This window comes from Populus trichocarpa, chromosome 5, assembly GCF_000002775.5.
Source record: "Populus trichocarpa isolate Nisqually-1 chromosome 5, P.trichocarpa_v4.1, whole genome shotgun sequence".
In the NCBI taxonomy this organism is placed as follows: Eukaryota; Viridiplantae; Streptophyta; class Magnoliopsida; order Malpighiales; family Salicaceae; genus Populus; species Populus trichocarpa.
Genome location: NC_037289.2, coordinates 18477488 through 18499059, shown reverse-complemented (window position 1 = coordinate 18499059; position 21572 = coordinate 18477488). Strand labels below are relative to the sequence as shown.

Below are 21572 nucleotides of genomic sequence, written 5' to 3'. Positions count from 1 at the left end.
ATATGACCTGCATGGTTTGATTGACCACCATGATATTATTATTCTATGTCATGTTTGTTATGTTCTCCATCTTATCTAGAGAGCTTTTATATCAACGTTAGGTAGATTTATAGTTTGATAGTAAGATGTTTCTTTATAATAACCATGGCTAGTTGGCTAAGATTAGTCACAATTAGTTATGTTCATCATATGACATCATCTGATTTATAGAAAGTATTCGTGTATAGTATACTAATATCCTAATGTGCCTACTAATGATTGGTGGTGATAACCCTATTAGTATTGATGGAAACATAAGAGATTGTATGAGGACACTAAAAGTGTTTCCAAACTAAGTTTTGTGTTTAAGAGATTGTATGAGGACACTAAAAGTGTTTCCAAACTAAGTTTTGTGTTTAAGAGATTGCACGAGTTTGAATACTACTTACATACGTAATTATAATCCTATATAAATATATTGGTATGTGGTAAAAAGATTTATTAAATTTAAATACAAATTAAACTCCTTTTCTATTGATGCATATATAAATCCTAGGCTAATCTATGACTTAATTATGATTAATTTGTCTATTAAGTACTTTCACTCTATATCTTTTTGTTATGTATGCATTTAAACTATGTTGGTTGATTGTAACTTCTAATTGCTGGATTGATTAATCCTTCAACTTTCTTTGTCATTAAAGATTTTATAACTTGGTTATTTTTTCTAATTTATTATTGATTTTAGCTTTCTTCTCATATCTTGTGAAGAACAATCATTATTATCTAATATACAAATGTATTTTTTATTTTATGTGTAAACATTTTAATCTTTGACCTTTTGCACCTAAAGCAGTTTTTAAAGTTGAAAAGAAGAAAATAGTTTGGAAACACTAAACAAAAAAGCAACATAAAACATGTTTGCATTCAAATTAGTTTTTTTTTTAGTAGTTAGGCATTGTTTTCTAACCATAATTTTTAAATTTTTTGAAATTATTTTTAGCTTCAAATTAATTTTTATATGTTTTTAAATTGTTTTGATGTAAAAAAATAATATATATATATTTTTTTAAAAATATTATTATAATACATCTCTAAATAAAAAGTATTTTAAAAAACAGGTTAAATGCTGTGAATACAACTCCAATGCTTTGAATGGACAAATAAAAGCGAATTACTATAGCTTGAAAGTGTTCAACAGTTGCTGCTTACAACCACATCCATGAGTATGAATTCTCCCTCTATCCTTTACGCTGGCAAAGGGGAGTTAATTCCCTCCATCGCTCCCCTCCCAAACCCCATGTATGGTACAAATACGAAAGCAGGAATCACGTGGCAAATTTCTGCACAATTCCTTCTCTGAGAGATATAACTTTTGCCTAGCAGCATAAGCTAGCTAGGGCTTATCGCTTCACTTCAACCATGCTCAATGAGATATCTTTCAGCAATAGTTGCATGAGTTGCAGCGCCTATGGGAAGAACATCTTCATCTATCATGAAATATGGTGAATGACCCGTGTGTGTTGACCCCAATGTCTCGTTCCTCACGCCTATGTAATAGAAAGCTGCAGGGACCACTTGAGTGTAAAACGAGAAGTCCTCGGCACCCATCATTGGTGGTACCACCCTGAAGTTCGCTGGACCCAACAAATCAATTGCCACCTTCCTCACATGCTCATACATATGATCATCATTCACGGTCGGGGGATATACTGTGGACTGATTTTCAAAGAAGTCTACTGTTGCTGAGCATCTGAAAACAGAAGCCTGTTCAACGATCACCTGTTTTCATACATACGCAAAAACTGTTAGATCAATTATTCAAATTTGACAGGTGTTCAGCGGAACGGGACCTCGAAATATGAAGTTTCCGTTTGGATTGTGTGACTGGAGATATACCTCTATGTCCCCACTTGAAAACCATAAAACAATGTTTCTTTTTTCATGCTTAGGCTAGAAAGGGAGGAGATCATGGAAGGTGGTTTCTTAATTTCCCATGCAGAAGGGCATGCAGGCCCCCGTATAGCTAGCCCACAGGTAAGCAACCATGCAATAATTTAAATCATGATAGCCTACGTGCATGTCTACTGGTTGAATTCAGTACCAACTATACTCAGTGGAAGTGGTGTTGAATCGAATTAATAAAAGGGGAATTAGAACAAACCTCTTCGATTCTTTGAAGAAGTTGATTAAAGCTTGTGTTGGAGAAAGCCCTGAAAGTGCCACCGAGTATAACGGTGTCTGGAATCATGTCCAGATCATTGCCTCCATCCATTGTGGTAACAGACACTACCTGTTTAGTGAAAGTGAGTAATTCTCGGTTAGCGAAATTACAATTCTGATAGAGGCAAACAGTTTTGGAAAGCTAAGTTTTCTAGCATGGACACCTGAGAGTCCAACGGATTTGCTTCACGAGACACAATGCCCTGTAAGCTGATTACAGCTGCAGAGGCAGCCAGAATGGGGTCAACAGAGTGGTGAGGGGTGCCAGCACGGCCCATTTTGCCATTAATTACTGCTCTGAAGAAGCCGCATCCAGCAAGCAAAGGACCAGGCCTTGAACCAATGATGGCAGTAGGATGCTCATGGGATACATGAACTGCAAATATAGCTTCCACTTCCTCTAGAGCCCCATCTCCTATCATCCGTTTTGCTCCATTCCCCGCTTCCTCTGCCGGCTGAAAGAGCAGTATTACAGTTCCCTGTAATTGCAACAGTGAAACTCACAAGTTTAGAAATCCAACGTGGTATCATTAAAACATGAATAAAGATTTTCAGGTTTAAAGTATAATTTAGAGAAAGTTGGATAAAGTTTCCCATCAAGATAGAGCTAGGGTGCATTCACAGACATGGAAGATGGTTGTCATTTTCTATTGATTTCATCAGTCAACTCAAGGTGATAAAGAGGACAAGTAGCATGCACGTCTATGTCAACCTGTAGAATTTTTTGTTTAATTATGACCTGGTTTTATAAAACCACTGATTCCTTAGGAACATCAAAGACCCATTTAAGCTGCTCAGGAGTCTGAAAAGCCACAAGCGTTTTAATTATCCAAAACTAATCACTTCATTTAAAACTAATAAAGTACCAAAACCTAATTTCATTTCACTAGACAATGACTCTCTCTCCTCGAAGTGTCAAATCTTTAAGCACTTCACTCGGATTATATGATTTAATCCTTAATTTAAGCGTGAGGCATGGACAGAAGTTTGTTTATGCGAAAGCAGCGTGCACTAAATAATTCATTATCCTCTCTTTCGATATATTCTAGTCATATAACAAAAGCCATTGTGGGAAACTAGATTCCTGGCCAATTCATTTCTTTAAGCAAAAGATTCTGAGCTTAAAGCACGCTCCCAGATAAGACAAAGTAAGAAACAAATCTATGGTCGTAGAGCACTACCTAGAGCACTAAAATGAAGTCTTTCAGCATGTGAACGAATAATAAAAGCAAACAGACATTCATTATAAAAAGGCTTAATGCAAACTGAATAAAGGTCGAGCTCGCTTTTAAGATATAATATTGTTGGTGGAAAAAAAAAGGTTCCAGGTGTTTTACATCTATTTTACAATCATTAATTTGATTATTACCATAAATCCTTCCAAAAAGCATGTGAGGTTGCCTTAATCTATGACAGAAGTCTTCAGTTAGACTAATTCCAAAATGATTGAGGAGCATCTCGAGTGTAACATCCATATAGTTTGCTTGGCAAGGAGAAATACCGTGATTTTTCGTTTTCTTCAAAATAGATAGCAAGATGGCCAATAAAAGTTTTTTTTTTTTTGCAATATAAACTCCATTAAAACATGTAGCTTGTAGGACTAGAATACTAGATTCGTCTTATTTTTTGCTACTCAAAATGGTGAATACAACATTTATAATGCTTGACAGATCGAAGGCTAAAAGCATGAAGAAATTTACTTTACTCCTGTACAGATCCATATCTTATGTCTCTTGTCCATGCATGCATCAAAACTTATTTGTGTTTATAATGATTACATCTAAACATAGGAAATAATCTCAAAGTCACATCAGTAGCTCTTTTGTAAGCAAATACTGTACACAAAATGTGATATCCCACTTAAAAGTGGCAACATGCTTCAGCACAGACTAAAACGAACACACAAAAATGCACATGTGAACAGAAGAAATTAATAAGCCCATGTATACACTCAAGGACGTGACTGACTTGCACATTAAAAGCGGTCGTTTTCCTAAACTTATGAAGACGAAAGCATGAGCTAGAAATCCTAGAAAAGAAGAGAAAAACATGCATTTGATTATACGAGATGCCCAGAAATCTAAACTACCTCTGACGTATTTGAGAGGGAGTGGTGGTGATTTAATTTGTCTTCTAGCCGACAATTTTCAAAGCCGAGTTAAATTCTTTTTCTCATACATAAATGCTTGGTGGGTTTGAGAATTTCGTGCCTATAATCAATCCTCAATTGGTGGGTTCAAATATTGGAGAGAGAGAAAGAAAATTATTCCAAATGATATTTATATAGACCACGAATTCAAGAACCAAACTAGAGAGTGAAGACAAGGTAGAAAAAGGACAACAGCAGCTGATGGAAAATAACGAAGCAAAAGTGAAAAAGCCTATACGCTTTACGGCCATTTATGGCTAAGAGAAAGTTACACAAACCCCTTCCCTGTTCTTTTTTCGTAGACCAATGCTAGCCACTCGAAATTGAGGCCCAACAGAAACAATATACTCCCTTTGCCTATTTTCATAGCATCATGTTGCACCCAGTACACCACAAATAGTATTCTCTCCAAAAACCCAATATACTCTATAAATTTATGAACAGATTAAAAAAAGAAGAAAAAGACTACAATGATTTCTTATTGGAAATGGTAATTTGAATCGTAACTATCAGGATTTGTTTAAGATCTTGATGTTCAATATGGAACTTCTTTTAGGATTTACAAGATAATTAAGAGAACAAACCTTCAAGAGATGTTCGCGGCTCTTCAGAATCTTGGCAGCACCCATCAGCATTGCGACATGAGCATCATGCCCACAAGCATGCATTTTGCCGGCCACTTTGCTTTTATGCTCCCATTCTACAGCTTCCTGAAACAGGCAATCCCAGGATTTCTTACAGTGAGATCCCAAAAGAGTAAAGTAAGTCCCGAATAACTGCTGCAATGCCAATCCATTCCACGTATTTTGTCACTATGCTCTTCACAACTTTTACATTAGAACACGAATATAGTTTAATTTGTCTCATCTCAGGTGTCACATTAAATCTGACTTATTTTAATAATTAAATACTGACAAACAAATAATATAGTTGAGTCATAAATATTCTTTATAATTAAATTATTGTCGCACTAGATTTGATTCATCTTCACAGGCCAATAATAAAATTAAGCTGTATAGATTCTTTATCTTCCATGTCAACATTAAGGAAGTCATTCACAAATTCTTTCTCACTTTCGCCTGTTTTTCTCCTCGGTTTTCTCCAGAAAAAAATAATAAATTTGAATTAGGGCTTGATATAAAACACATGCAGCAAGCTGGAAATCTCTGGAACAAGTAATTTATATCAGACATTTTTATGCAGCTAATTCAAATCTAATACATTAGAAAAGAAAATAGATTATGATAGATAATCTAGCCATCTGATTTCATTTCCTTAATTTCCTGCTTTTTTCAAGGAAAAAAAAAGGGAGATGAAAAGAAGAAATTAGAAAATAAAAAACAACAAATCAAGCCCCCAAGAAGCTGATTTTTCCTTAAAGCCTCTGAGTTACAAGATATCCTCACCAAGTACAGTAACATAATCTCCAAGAACAATACACATGCATGCATATGATAACACATATACATCAATAGATAAAATAAAACTTTGAAGCTAGGCTAAGCTACCTGAATTGGCAGAGCATCCATATCAGCTCGAACAGCCACAAAGGGAGGTCCACCCGTGCCGATCCAAGCCCGAATACCCGTTTGAGCTAAAGGATACCTATATTCAATCCCCATCCTATCCAACTCATCTCTAACTAGCTCGCTTGTTTTGACTTCTTCAAAAGCAAGCTCAGGATTCTCGTGAATCTTCCTCCTCACGCTCTTTAACCATGTAACCGTCTCTGGCTGCCGTGCCAGGGCCAAAACAGCCTCCGAGCAGGTCTTGGTCCACACCTCACAGCTGGGTGACGACGGTTTTCCCTTTGTGGGTTTTGATTGGTTTTTTGGCTTGGAATTCAAGGAATTAACACTGCTTAAGGTACCGTCAAAACACGAATATGAATAGTCACCATCATAATTATAATAATTATTATTATTATTACATGTGATTGGGCTTGTGCTTGTGCTTGTTGTTGAAGGAGAAGAGGATGGTGATGAGATGATAGAGCTAAAAGAGATTACAAGTGAGAGAAAGAGTACTGAGAGAATTTTGAGAGAATTCATTTTTTTTTCTCTTTCTTGAGGAAGAGAAAGAGAGAAGGTTGCAGAGATAGAATTTAAGGGAGGGGAAATTGAGAGAATATGTGAATATTTTTAAGGGTATTCAAGCACGTGGGGATAAAGGGTAGAAGAAATAGTACACGTGAGAGAATATGTACATAAAAAAGTTAAAGGGCGTCAAATCGTTGCAGTCGGGGTCCACCACTTTCATGATTTTTAACTTATTTTTATTAGCATTTTATTTTATAAACTCTCATCTTTTGCGTTGTGAGGTTATTTTTTTATTTTTATATTTTAAAAGTATTTTAAAAGATTTAATTCTTTTTATTTTAAATTAATATTTTTTTAGTTATTTTTGATCATTTTGATACGCTGATATTAAAAATAATTTTTTAAAAATAAAAAAAATATCATTTTAATATATTTCTAAATAAAAAACAATTTAAAAAACAACTCAATTATACTTTCAAACATACTCTTTTAATCACTTTTGTTTCTTTATTAACAAATTAAATTAAATCTTGTTTTGTTTTCTCTTTTAACTAATTTAAATTCATTATTCTCTTAAGGAAAAATTTATAATTTAATTTTTTTATTTTGCCGAACACAAAATTATGTATTTAATTAAGTATAGTTATATCATCACTAATATAGATGCTGTTATAACTCTAAAATTAAATTTTTATTGACAATAATTAATAATATTAGGGTGAATGATCTCCTAAATACAGTACACATGTTCCATCCCTTTAAAAAAAAATAGTTAGAAATTTAAAGCTTTAAGATATATTCTTACAAACTTTGTAATTTGAGAATAACTTTATGTAAAGATTAAATTAAATTAATTATTTAAGTAATGTTTAATTACTATTTTGTAATAGAAAGAAAAAAATAGTTGGTACAGAAAATTTCATGTTCATTTGATATTGTGGTTGGAACTGTGTTTTATTCCAACCACAATTTATAGCCGTTTGGTAAACATTTGAACGCAGATTTTGGAGATAGATCCCACTAAAAATTGAGTTTGGACCGCCCGTTTTAGTGAAGCAAATTGCTGCTTATCACTTTTCATTGCCCGCCTGTTGCTATATGTGCAGAGTGAATTAATTCACTATGCACTGTTCACTTCTTGAGTGAACAATGTAAAGTAAGTGAACAATGCTGAGTGAATTAATTCACTCCGCACTGTTCACGTGAATAGTGCCGGGTGAATTAATTCACGAGTCACTGTTTTAATTGTGTTTTACTAAAAAACTAGTCTTTAATATTATTTAATAACACTACATAAATTGGAAGAAGATCGCATGATAACGTAACAATTGCAGAATTTGATCATAATTCCAATTTTGTTTCTGATGATATTTTACCTGATTTTGTTGCATGCTCAAAAAACTATGAAAACTGTAGTCCTTATCGGATGAATTTCATACGTGATGAAATTGTAGATAAGTTAATGGAACAATAAAAAATATTTGATAAAAAATATTATTTATTTAATGATGTAATAGTGGTAGTTAAATCTACAATATTTAAATTAAAAACTATCAATATTAATATATATCATTTTTAGTTATTTTATAACCTCAATTTGAAAAGTATGTTTAACCAAACACATTAAATTACTTTTTATTCGATCTCAATTTCAACAACAGTTTTAACCAAACATATATAAATACCAAACCAACATCAACTAAGAGTATTTTTTATAAAATAATTTTTTTCAAACTACAACCGCAAAAGCTATCACAATACCAAACACAATCAAATATCTTTTTTATTTTAGTACAACATGATTAAATTTATTTTAAATTTATTTTAGAAACAAATTTACATTATGTATCTAATTTTGTTCTTTAAAATAACATTTTTTTGTTATTTTTATTTTAAAATATTAAACAATACAACTTTATTACTTTCAATGGTAATGTGACTTAGGAGATGAAGGTTTTCATGTTTACAAAATTAATTCTAATAATAACAACTTATTTATTTTTATATTTTAAAAGAAAAGATAACAAAAAATAATAATCTTAATTACTCATGAATTATCGAACGACCATGTCAACTGTCCACGACTTCTCCTTTACACAAACACCAACTATTTACAGTAGTCATGGCTAATCATGAAACAAATTTTTTTGTCTGGTTTCTTTCAATTTTTTTATTTATTGACACCCAATGCTGTTAGTACCAATATTATCCATTTACTACTCATTTCTTACCGTACAAAAGTGGTCATAATTATACCGTGTTTTTTAAAAGAACAAAAATTGATCATCAATGCAAAATGGAACATATATCATATGATTTTGTTTAACAATAATGATATATTAGAATTTATTTTAAAAATATTGAGATGATAATATATTGGATTTACTTAGATTAATTCAAATTAACTATTTAAATTTGTGATCCTAATCATGATACATTAAAACCTTATAAAATTCAAATTAAAACAAATAATGATGTTTAAACTCAAGTAATCTAATATTGAAAGATCAAATTAAAATTAAAAATAATTAATTAAAAAATTTTAAAAATGACCTGAGAGAACATCAGTCAAATTGTTAAACCTGTGTTTCAGGTCATCCTTCCTACTAGATTTAATAATTTCTTATTTCTTAAATTATATTTATTTAATTACATAACAATGTGGCGGGTAAGACTATTTTTCTACCAAACATAAGAAATTATAAAAAAACAAACAAACAAACATGTATGTGAGACTAAAAACATGATTGTTTTTTTAAGTAAAAGAAAACACATTTGAAAAAACAAAAATAATTTTATTTTATTTTATTTTTTAACTTTAAAAGGCTTAAAATCCATTAAGTAAAAAATTATTCTAAAAAACATTTATTATCCTGGACTTATGCTTGGCTCATTAAAAGAGAAATTTAAAAATAAAAAAATTAATTAAATTTCTTTTAAAAAACTCGAATGAACTCAAGTAAATCTATTAAACTCGTAATGCGGGTCATGCATCCCATTGAGTTTAATAAAAAATTTCTTAAATTATGTTTCATTTAGTTACATAAAAATTAGGTGTGTGAAACTCTTTTTGTATCAAATATAAAAAAATTTAAAAAGTATGAAAAAAAAACAAGTGAGTGAGACTGAAAAAAAACATTTAAAGGGGAAAATATGTTTTTTTAAGAAAAATAAAAAAAGATGTTTAAATAATAAAAGGTGATTTTTATCATTATTTTTAACTTTAAAGGCTAGAAATACATTAAAAAAACATTATAGGCGTTTGAGTCTACCCATACACTTGGCCCGTAAATAGTGGCCTAGCTGGTGGCTAAACCTCATTTTTATTTTCCAAACATTAGAGGGTGGAGGAGTCCACCCTTTATTTATTTTTTAATAAAAAGATACGGATAATGCTCCGTGTGTATCCCCAGATTCTGGTGATTAGAGGGTCACTAGAAAATCAAAATAAGAGCATGCTTAAAAAATTATTTTTTTAATCAAAGCACCTTATAGACCTTAATAACCCCATTTATTGTCTCAAATAACCCAATAAACGGTCCAAAAACTCAAAATCAACCTAAAATAAAAATGTTTTCTGAGGTCTAATCTACTATCTCAAGCCATACAAAGGTAAAAAAGTCCTTAAATGAACTCTTCTAATTGAATGCAATCCATTGACACCAAAATCAGCTTTTTATTATCAAAATTAGTGTTAACCTATATTTTCTCTCTTTACCACTGAAATTTGGTGACTTTTTATCTCATCTCTCAAACCAGAGACTAAAAAATAAAGAAAATAAAGTTATGAGCCAAAATTTAAATTTTCTAAACTAAAAGGATATAAAAGCTATATTATTAAAAATACAGGGACTAAAATGAACTTTTCATGCTAATTTTAAAACCAGTACCAACATACACCATTCTTCTCCTACACACATTATTTCCCTACATATATTTTTTTCCCTTCTATATTTTACTAACTTAAACATTGGAAGGTTTCCTAGTTTGATAGGGGATTTATTTTTCAGAAAAGCATGGAACGACCCAACCCAAGCACTCAAGCTCAAGATACAGCCATGAAAATTTCTTTCAATGGCTAATGAAGTTGAAGTTTTTACAACTTCATTAGTAGCGTCGTTAGTGAGGACTTGAATAAAAGTTAGTTCAATCTCGTTTCACTCCACACTCAAAAGTTCTTTCAATGGCCGATGACTTAAAAACACCAGAACACGAGAGGGTAACAAACCTCCCCATTATAAGTACACTAGCTCCTCCAAATCTTCAACAATTTACCTATCAAATGCAAGTGTTCAATGATGTTACTCTAAATATATAACAACAACTTCTTAATATTCCACTCCTTCAACAGAAAACACAACATCTAACTCTATTTCTTGCACCACTAATTGCACAAAGACAACTTCGATTTCTTAAAAGAACAAGATAAAATGACGTACATGAAAGTAAGCACCATATCACTCGTAATACAACCCTTTGAAAGAGTCATTCTCTCTATGAAGAGTTTTACCAAACTAGACACTCAAAACGAGAACTCTAATGGAAAAAAACTATAGCCTCAACAAGTTTTAGCCACAAGAATAACTATCACCATTGATCTATTTCATAACTCATTTTTTACCCCAAAACTTTTCCAATGTGTTTTAAATAATATAAAAATAGCCAAAAATATATTTTCAATAAGATTTAGTCAATTTTCATCATTTTCATAATTTTTGGTACTTCTGTTTATTTTATTTTGAGTGTTAAGTTAAGATAAAAATTATAAAAGAATAAAAATTATATAATATTTTAGCTAAATATTGGGATAAAAAAGATTTTCATAAAATCTATTAGTTAATTGTTGGGATAAAAAAGATTCTTATAAAATATTTCAATTAATTTTCGGGATAAAAAAGGATTTCTATAAAATATTACAATTAATTAATTTGAGTAAAGGATTTTCATAAAAATCCTCTAGTTAATTACTTAGATAAAACAAATTCTCATAAAAATCTTCCTGAAATCAAAAGGATTCTCATAGAAATCTTCTAATTAATTATTGGTATAAAAAAAGGATTCTAATTAAAATCTTGCAATTAATTGATTTTTTTTATTTTTAAATGGGTGCAACATTGTAAATATAGGTTTAAGTTACTAATGGAGAAGAGAGAGAATAGAGAGAGAGAGAGAGAAAAAAAAAAGTTCAACAAAAAAAACCTTTATTCTCCACTATTCTATCTTTCAAGCTCTAACCACTAAGCACCTAGACCTACCATTGTTCTCTCTCTGTAAAAACCAACCACATCACTCCCTATTTGCCCAATTAAATCGACCACTATAGCCATATCAATAACAATCACCCTCCACTATAACCACATTAGCAGCAGTCACCCTCCATCATAACATCAAGCTCTCTCTAAACAAAGAACCCTAACCACCACTTCAATGTTGTCCTTTACCATCAAACAACTATAAACCTAGCCTTCCTCTTTCACTACACTAAACTTGACTCCAATCACATCACTTTCCTGACTATCACCATCATAAGTCCACCATATCCAACCCTTCATTCATTCAACCTTTCTGCTATATTTTCTATATTTTCAAAGCCATCATTTGCAGCCAACAACAATAACCACTCTCACTGAAGCCTCCATCTTCGATCTATACCTTTCCTTTTTATCTTTCTTTTTAACGAATCACCAATACCATCACCCACTGTCTAATCATGCTCCTTCTACCAACCATTGAGCCTTCTTCAAATTTTAGCTTTAATCCACCTAAATCAAATCACAAATCAACTTTTAATCTAACCTAAAATCATAACCTCCAAATGAAACAAAATAACCCAAAGAAAATTATAGAGGAGGTGTCGTTACTTTAAAGTAGACCGTTTCAACATCACAATAATAACAACAACAGTGCTACAAATGCTACTCTACTTTTCAATGTTTCATCCACTAAGGGTGAAGAAGAAGTCAAGAAAGCTTTTAAATTAGTATCTTGTAATGATTCTAAAGATCTTGCAAATAAAGACATGCAGGACATGGTAATTTCTAATAATTCTTATAAGGATATCATGAAAGATTATCTTGAAGTTTCTTTAGATACAAAGGTTGAAGTATTGAAAGTCATAGATGATGATAAGGTCAAGTGTGAAGAAAATTAATGTGTGAATGAACTACAAGTGAACTTTATAGGAATAGAAAATATAACATTAAATATGGATCTTAACATAAACTTTTTATAAATTAAATTTTAAAGTTCACAGGTTAATAACATGCTATGTGAATATGTTGGCTACAATGTTATATTTGATGTATCTTTTCTTTTGGATTGGTCAAGTTCAATTTCTAATAGGTAACTCTAAGGCAAGTTTTTCAAAAATAGAAGAGACTGATACGAGAAAATTTCTTCAATATCTAGGAATAATAATTTTTATTACATTATTTCATCAATGATTAAGATTTTTAGGTGTTGAAGACTTTAAGAAGAGTCCAAGATTTAGTTTGATAAATCAAGCATACTGTTTAATCTGATTGTTGGATCAAGATGAAATTTTGACAGAAGAGTTGGAAGACCCAGTTTTATATTGGTTAAAATATCATGATGATCAGAGATCTAAAAGGCCTTAGAATAAGGGTTGAAAGTTACTATACAAGATTATCTTTATTTAAATTGTTGTATTTAGATATTTTTTCTATTTAGATTAGAATTTTTAATTTAATTAGTACTTTACTATTTAGAAATTCTAATGCTAAATGGATTCTATTAGTTATATGTAAGTTTTAAATAGAAATCCTTTCTTATAAACGATTTTAGTTTTAATTAGGAATAATTTCCTATAAAACATTTTAGAACTAATATAAATAGGGGTGTCTGATTTATATTTAGAGGAAGAATATTATTCAAATTTTAATAAAATACTCGAGAGTTTTCTCTATAGCTTAGGTTTGTGACCTTGGAGTTTGAGAACCCTAACTTCTATCCACGTTATACATTGCGTCATATATTTTGATAGGGGACTTGTTTTTGTAAGAGAGCATGGAATAGCCCAACCTAGACATTTCAACTCAAGACGCATCCATGAACAACTCAAATTGAATTTGAAGTTTTTATAATTTCATTAGTCATCACAAACCTTTTATTTTATTCTTACAGATCTTTAGATACTAGTAAACAATTATGTCACAATAATGTAATGAACTATGTATTTCGAGCTTGATGCTTCATATAAGTTTTTTATGAATTAGTTAAAACAAATTAAAAAGCCTCAGATTTGTTGGGGAAATTATGAGTTTGACTTCAAAAGTGAAGTTTTTGAACTAAAATTGAGTGGAGTGGAATTTAGATAGTACTAGCCTTGTTCCCCGTGCTTTGCCAGGGGCCGAATGATTATTATTTGTTTTTATAAAAAATGATGTTCAGGTGCCGAAATAAGGTAAAAAATGACATAAAAAAATCAGTCATGAAAAATTTGTAACTCTGATAATTAGGGCAGAGCTAAACCGGCGGCTCAGATAATAAGATTCAAATAACCTAATACAAAATAAAGAGGATTATACAACCCTTCTTTAAAAAACAAAATCTCTTGACCTGAGTCATTAGAACCGAATCATCTAATCAAGAAAAACCATGAAGTTCAATTTTTAGTCAATCATATGTTGAATGATGAACTTAAGAAAAGAATTTTAATTATACAAAAGGATTTAAAAAATAAAAATAAAAATAATGAGGATCAAAATAAAATACAAAATAAATTTATATTTAATTTAAGGGTGAAATTGAAAAAAAGAAAATTAATTTAGTAACACACAAACAAAAAATAAAAAAGAATGAGGATCAAAATTGACATAAAAAATAAAAACAATGTTGTAATTAAAGGGTGAAATTAAAAACAATAATAACTTTTACAAAAAAGCAAAAAAAAATATAAATTAGAACAATGAGGACCAAATTGAAAAATATAATACCATTAATTTGAGTTGAAGAATGAAATTGAAAACCACTAAAACTTTACAATAAGGCCAATGATAAAAAATAGAAATCCAAAGAATGAGGACCATGTTGGAGAATATAATATATGGTAAATTGAGATTGAAGAATGAAATGGCAAATAAATAAAACTTCTATAAAAGGACCAAAACCAAAAATTAGAAATAAAAAAAATAAGGACTAAAGTTGAAATGTCAATAACTAAGAGGACTAAACTATAATTTTTAAGGAAGGAGAGAGATAATAAAGGAAAAAAAAGTAAGGTCCACTGATGCCAAACTGGAAAACCAACAGGAAGAAGACATGGAGGCGCTTCCAATGATATGGCAGAAAGACATTTCTTGATGTTAGGAGGAGCCACAAACACTTTTTTGTTTTATTTATTTATTTAGCCATATATGGAATCACCCCTGAGCTAATTTTGTAATTATAAAAAAAACCATTGTGAAAAGCCAAAAAGGCCTATTGACTTAAGGCTTAAATGTTTTTATTTTAAGGGTATTTTTCTAGTTTTACCATGCATTTTTATTGTTTATTATTTTTTTATATTTGTGCAAATACCAAAGTGCTTCCATCTTCAATTATAATAGCCAAAAAACCATTGTAAAAAAATAAAAATACCCTTTGATGTTAGGTTTAATTTTTCTTGCTTTCAATGGTATTTGGGTCCTTTTACTGTGTAAACAAGATTAGAAAATACTTATTTATCCCTACTCTATTTGGTAATGACAAATAAACAATGTGAAAATTACTTCAATGCCCCTGTAAGGTTGTTTTGAGTTTTTTTGGGTGGAGAGGCAAAAACGTTATTATACTATTCAAGTGAATAGTAACATTGAGTCTAGAGTTACAATACTTTTTCAAAGAGTTTTAGTTTTAATGATATTAGTTTAATTCTAAAAACTTTTTAGGGATAAACAGTAAGTGCAAATAGAAGTCACTCAATTAATGAAATGGTAACTAATTAATTATACATTAAAACATGTGGGGAAAGTACCATCTAAAGTACTATATGAATAGTACTTTCCTATATGTTTTAGTGTGGCCCTAAAAAGAACATTTTCTTTTATTTTATCTTCTTTGATACTTTTTCAATTAATGTTTTTTTTTTAATTTAACCCTTTAATGTTAGATTTGTTTTTTATTGGGTTATTCCACTCTCATGACATGGATCACAAGTTTGGCGGGTTAACCCAGTTGGATAAGGGTTTTTTTCCCCTTATTTAACTTTTGTTTTCCAATTTAATCCTTTAATATTGGATTAATTGAGAATTAAACTTCATGATTTATTTTATTTGCTTTCTATTAGGTTATTTTGGTCTCATGACATGGTAATCATGCTTAAATGGTTAACCCGAGTTAACTCAAGTTGTTTTTTGTGTGTTTTTTTTTTTAAATTGAAATCTTTTCTAATTTTATTATTCAATATTGGATCGTTTGGGAATTGAGTTTCATAATCTGTTTTGATTTGTTTTCTATAGGGATATCTCAATCATATGACTAGGGTCGCGAGTTTTGGTATTTTAACATCGATTAAATGAAGTTGTTTTTTTATTTTCTTTCTAAAAGGTTATGGCGGTCTTAGGTCCTTTAATATTGGATTTATTTTTATTATGTTGTCTCTATTTCATGAACCGGGTTGCAGGTTTGACAAGTTAATTCAGTTGACTCATTTTTTTCCTTTTTATAATTGACTTTTTCCACAATTTCATTATTTAATATTGTGTTTGATTGAGAACTATGCTTCATGATTTATTTCGGTTTGATTTTTATGAGGTTATCTCAATATCATGACTTAGAAATAATGCTTAATGAGTTATTCCATATTGTCATCCATGGATTAATTCATTAAGTGATTTTAAAGAAACACTCTTTCACACAAATTTTATGCTTTAAAAATAATGTTTTTTAAATTCTAATTTTAAAATAAAATTAAAGAAATTAATAAAGTAAGTAGATCTCCTTGATAGCTAGACTTAATCCTTAGGATACTTGTATATACATACTTCGTGTGTATGGTCTGCTTCTAAGAGATTCTTCAACATATTTCTATGATTATTGATTAATGTTGGCCAAGGCGTTGTCATGTTGTGAAGTGATGTTGGCGGAGCCTTGATCTTATCAATAATAATCTAGCATTTATGACATTTTCATAAATGATCATTATAATATTTCTCTATTATATTCCAATCATATATAATCCACTCATTTGCATATGCCATATAATCATGTGGTCATTGGCGTGTGTAGCACAAACACCTTCATGTATTTCATCTACACCCTTCTTTGTTTCTTTCTCATCTAAACATTTTAATAGAGTCCCATAAAATCCTCTCTTGTATAGTATTTCTCCATCTATAAAGTAGTTTATTTTCAATCTCTCTAAAGTCTTTTTGTCCACCTTATTTGCAAGGGTAGATATTCATAGCTTATGATGAACTATCTGATATTGTGGTACCAAGGTTTCCCTTCTACTTCCTTATTGACTAAACAATAGTAAGCAAGATCATTCTTTATCTTGATGAATATAGGTTGTACCATTTCATTGTAACCCATATGGATCATTTATGCTAATATGGCAAATGCATTGACAAATCAATTCTTCATTTAACTCATATAAGTGAACTTGATTTTCTCAAATTGCTCACTTAACTTGATGAGATACTCTTCATATGAATTTAATTTCTCATCTTTTATTTACCACTTTCCTTTCACCTAGCAGATTATCAACAAGAAATTACCACATACGTCAAGCTTTTCCACCTTCATTTCCAAAGTTTCCTCAAGCCTATGGATGCATGCCTTGTATTTTGCTATATTGTTAGTGCACTTAAATTGTAATTTGATTGGCACTAGGTATTGTTCCTCTATTAATAAACTAAGTAAAACACCTACACCATTTCCATATATATATATATTTACTGCACCGTTAAAGCATAGAGTCCATATATCTTCATTTGACTCTTCTTCATCTTCAACCACTAAGAAATTTTCATCTGGGAAATTAAACCATATACATTTATAATGGTCAACTAAATTATCTACCAAATGATTTGCTATTGTACTACCGTTTTATCAACTTTTTATTCATGTAAACCATATTATATTCTTCCAACATGGCTAGCCATAGTATGATTCTCTTAGACAAATAAGGCTTTTCAAAGATTTACTTGATCAAGTTCATTTTAGATATCAATCAAGTTGTGTACTAGAGCATATACTTATATGTCTTCATGCACTCCATACTACGTCACAACAAAATTTTTCAAGGAAAGCGTATTGAGATTCTCAATTAGTAAAATTCTTGCTCAAATAGTAAATTCCTTGTTATTTCCTTTTAGAATTATCATGTTTACCCAAAACACATTCCATAATAGTTTTTGTTATAGTCAGATACATGATTAATGATCTTTCTAGCATTGGTGAAACCAACAAAGATGGATTTTTCAAATACATTTTTATTCTATCAAAGGACCCTTGACAATTTTCATCTACACTTCTAAATTTTTCTTAAAAAATAGGCAATATATTGGTGATAATTATGAGATGAACTGAGCTATGTAGTTCAAATGCCCTATAAAGCTTCATACTTTCTTTTCTGTCCTCGGCTCTGGCATAACCTGTTTTGCTTTGTCTTTTTTGGGGTTGAATTTAATGCCTTTATTCCTCATTATAAACCCCAATATTTTTCTTCACTTCAACCTAAATATGCACTTTGATGGATTCAACTTGAGCCTCTACTTCTTCAACCTTTTAAAGAGCTTTTTTAATATCTGGGCATGATCTTCTTACTTTTCTGAATTGGCAATCATGTCATCCATATATACGTTGATTTATTTATACATCATGTCATGGAACAGATTCACCATTTTTCGTTGATATGTTGCCCCATGTATTATTCAATCCAAAAGGCATATATTTGTAACAAAAATTCCTTCATGGTATAATAAGTGTGATCTTTTTATTGTCTTCCTCTACCATCTTAATTTAATTTTACCCTAAAAAGGCATCCATAAACGAGTATATGGAATTTTTGGCAGCATTTTCCACAAGTATGTCAATATGAGGTAGCATAAACACTTTCTTAAAACTTCCTTATTCAGATTTCTAAAGTCCACATATATTCTTATCTTTTTATATTTCTTGTATTCAACCATTTATAAGAACTCTACTTCCCACTGCTTGTGTATATCTTTCTTTACTTTGATTATAATATTTATCTTCATTCTTTTTAATTTCTACTTCGCTGGCTTATAATTCATAATTAATGGTCAACTATAAGAGAGTTAATATCTTGGCATCTATTGATGTAAGTATAGGAAGCTTCACCATATTATCAATATCATCCTCCAATAAAGTTCCCATTGTTATATCTTAAACAACTTATTCAAAATCAAATCTTTTTTTGATGGTTTGACAATGCATGCAAGGCGAGGAAAGGTGTTGTGATGTGAGGGATATACAACTTCTTATTATTAGGCTTGCGCACCTCAATCCAGGCCATTCTTTTCTCTCTTTTTAGCTTTGTCATCCTCTGGTAGTCTTTTGTATTAGGTTTAAAACATAATCTAAAAGTTAATTTATGTTCCTCAACTTTATATAGTTCACCCTTTATGATAACCCATCCTTCAAGATAAGAGTTGGCGGTATTCCGTGTTTGACTATATACTTCATAGTCATTTTAACATCTTTAAATAATATAATAATCCTTTTTATCATGTTCTCTGAAATTAGGCTTGCATTGACAACCTTAAAAATATATAGATCCCCATCTTTAACCCTCTGACTCAATGTATGACACCACCATATTCTATATTATTATTAGGTTTTTTTTAGCGTTTACGGTAACCAATCTTTTATTTGTAATATATTTAAGCCTCGGAAGCAAAGAAGATGTGACAACTCATGCCAAATGTATCTAAGGTCTTTTCAATAATATAATATTGCTTGGTTAAATATCTATCACTTGCAAAGTAACTTAAAATTGCCGAGGACTGATCTTTAAAACAATGTTGATATCTCCAATAACCTACCTTGGTATATTTTCATAGGTCTAAGCCATCATCTTGCTAGGTCTCATATAAGATGCATTCACTAGTAGTCTTTCCAATATATATTTTGGGAGAATATTAAAAGTTTAATCGTTATTAATCAAGACCTTCATTATCATGTAGTCCTTGTAATCAATTATGATATAAAACGTCTTGTTTGCCCTATACCTTGTTGACCTAACTCATTTTTTGTAAAGCATAAATAATCAGTGGCATGAATCTTGTCTATAAGATCCTGATCAGTTTCTTCTTTAATTGATCAACCATGCTGTATTCATTATGCTTTATCAGCTTGAGGAATTCAATAGCTTCTTCATCATCAACTAGATTTTTCACCTCTAGTCCTCTTTGTTGAACATTTAACCTTTTTACCCTTTATTTTTCAAGCATTTTTGGGGTGTACCATCATCCATTTCAGGTTAAGCCGCCCACCTCTTTCATTTCAGCCATAAACATTTGCATGATCATAGGAAACTAGCCGATGGGGAAATGATATCCATAATCATAAGGGACATATTGCTAATTATCACAATTATAAGATATGGACCTCTACAAGATCAACTGGGGTGGTATATTCTTGTAAGATTGGTATCGATAAGAAGTTAACTCAACCTTCTCAATATCTACTATTGCACATGTGCGACGTCACAACAATCATACTCCTGGATTGAGAAGGGTCGGGAATGGTATAAGAAATTCTTGTCTTTTATTAGTAAAAAAGGGAAATGAGAGTCACTACCTAGTATTTTGGTCGTTAGAAACCCTAACTAGTCTCAAAGTTTAGGCAAGAGGACTAGTTGCGTAAAAGAAAGGTATTGGAGCCCTTAATACACCTTATTTGAGGTTAGTTGCATTGTTTATTTATCTGATATAAACTATGATAGTGTTGTGTTTTCTAATTGTTGGTCAATCTAAGGTCGAAGAAAAGTCCTCCTCAATAAAGAGGTCTTTATCTTATCAGGTTAAAAGTCTAATCGTTCTAGTGCCAATATATAAAAAAACTATCTTTTTATTTAATATCAGAAATATGTCTTACGTATAAGTTCATAATTCCGGATATTAACGGAAAACAAAATAATTTTTGGTATTTTTGAAATATAGGCCTAGTTCTCATGATTTTAATAAACTGATTATTAAATCCAAAAATACATGCAAATACATATTTTTTTGAATTTTTTTATGAAAATACGATACGATTTTTTATACTTTTAAGAGACATGGTTGTATGCACACCCATAAAACATATTTTTGTATTTTTTTTAAATGAGCAATTTTTTTAGAGAATTTTGGAATTTCTTGAAATTTTGGCGAAAACATGTATTTTGATATCGGGTCAATATCTTATAGTATAAGTCCATAGCTTCGATATAAAGTAAAAAATTAAGAAAAACATGTGAGGGGCCCATAAATAAATTCAAAATGGTCTATGATTTTTTTTGGATTTTATGAGGTTTTTTTAAGGGCCTGTTTGGCCCTTAAAGAAAAACATAAAGATATGTTTGCCAAACACTCCCTTAACCTAGGGGCTTGGCTGATTGGGCCTGAAGCCTAGACTCGGCCTAACTGATTAGGCCTACCGAATGCCCAACAAAACCTTTTTTTTAGTGAGGGTTGGACCTAGCCTAGCTGTTTGGGCTGGGCTGAAGGTCCAGCCTGAGACCACCTGACTGTTTACTGGGTCAACCTAGTAACTAGTTAATGAAAATTACTTGCTGAAAAATGTGAATTAATCATGTTCTTCATGTAAGTAAAAAGAAACAGAAGGAATGTCGAGTTTAAAGAAGACATAACAGAAAGAGGAAGATTACCTGGAATGAAGAGTTGCTGGTCACTAACGCTGGCGTTGACTCATGGTGGCGTTGCCTGCAGTGGCATCTGGGAGGAATGACGGTGGTTCAAGATGCTGTTTCAAAGCTGATGAAGATAAAAAGTGGCTGTTGTTGCTACTGGTGAGGGAGAGAGAAGGATTGTAGGGCTGTCGGGAAGTTTCTCTTCTTCTCTAGGTAGAACTAAAGGGTTCTCTTTGCCTTTTTTTTTCTCTGCCTTCTTTTTCCTTTTGTTTTTTATGTTTTTTTTTTTGTGCTCTGCTCTCTTCTTTCTTTTCTTTTCTATTTCTTCCTTCCTTTTTTTTTTGTGCTCTGCTCTGCTCTGCTC

At 30.9% G+C, this 21572-nt stretch overlaps 1 protein-coding gene across 1 annotated transcript; it reads right to left on the bottom strand.

Moving 5' to 3' along the window:
• Positions 1 to 1129: 1129 nt before the first annotated feature.
• Positions 1130 to 6452, bottom strand: LOC7460957 (IAA-amino acid hydrolase ILR1-like 6). The gene is made up of 5 exons (XM_024602355.2): positions 5860 to 6452; positions 4936 to 5061; positions 2367 to 2681; positions 2144 to 2272; positions 1130 to 1761 (listed from the first exon to the last, which is right to left on the bottom strand). The coding sequence occupies exons 1-5, from the start codon at positions 6400 to 6402 to the stop codon at positions 1396 to 1398; spliced, it is 1479 nt and encodes a 492-aa protein (XP_024458123.2). The 5' UTR covers positions 6403 to 6452; the 3' UTR covers positions 1130 to 1395.
• Positions 6453 to 21572: the final 15120 nt, after the last annotated feature.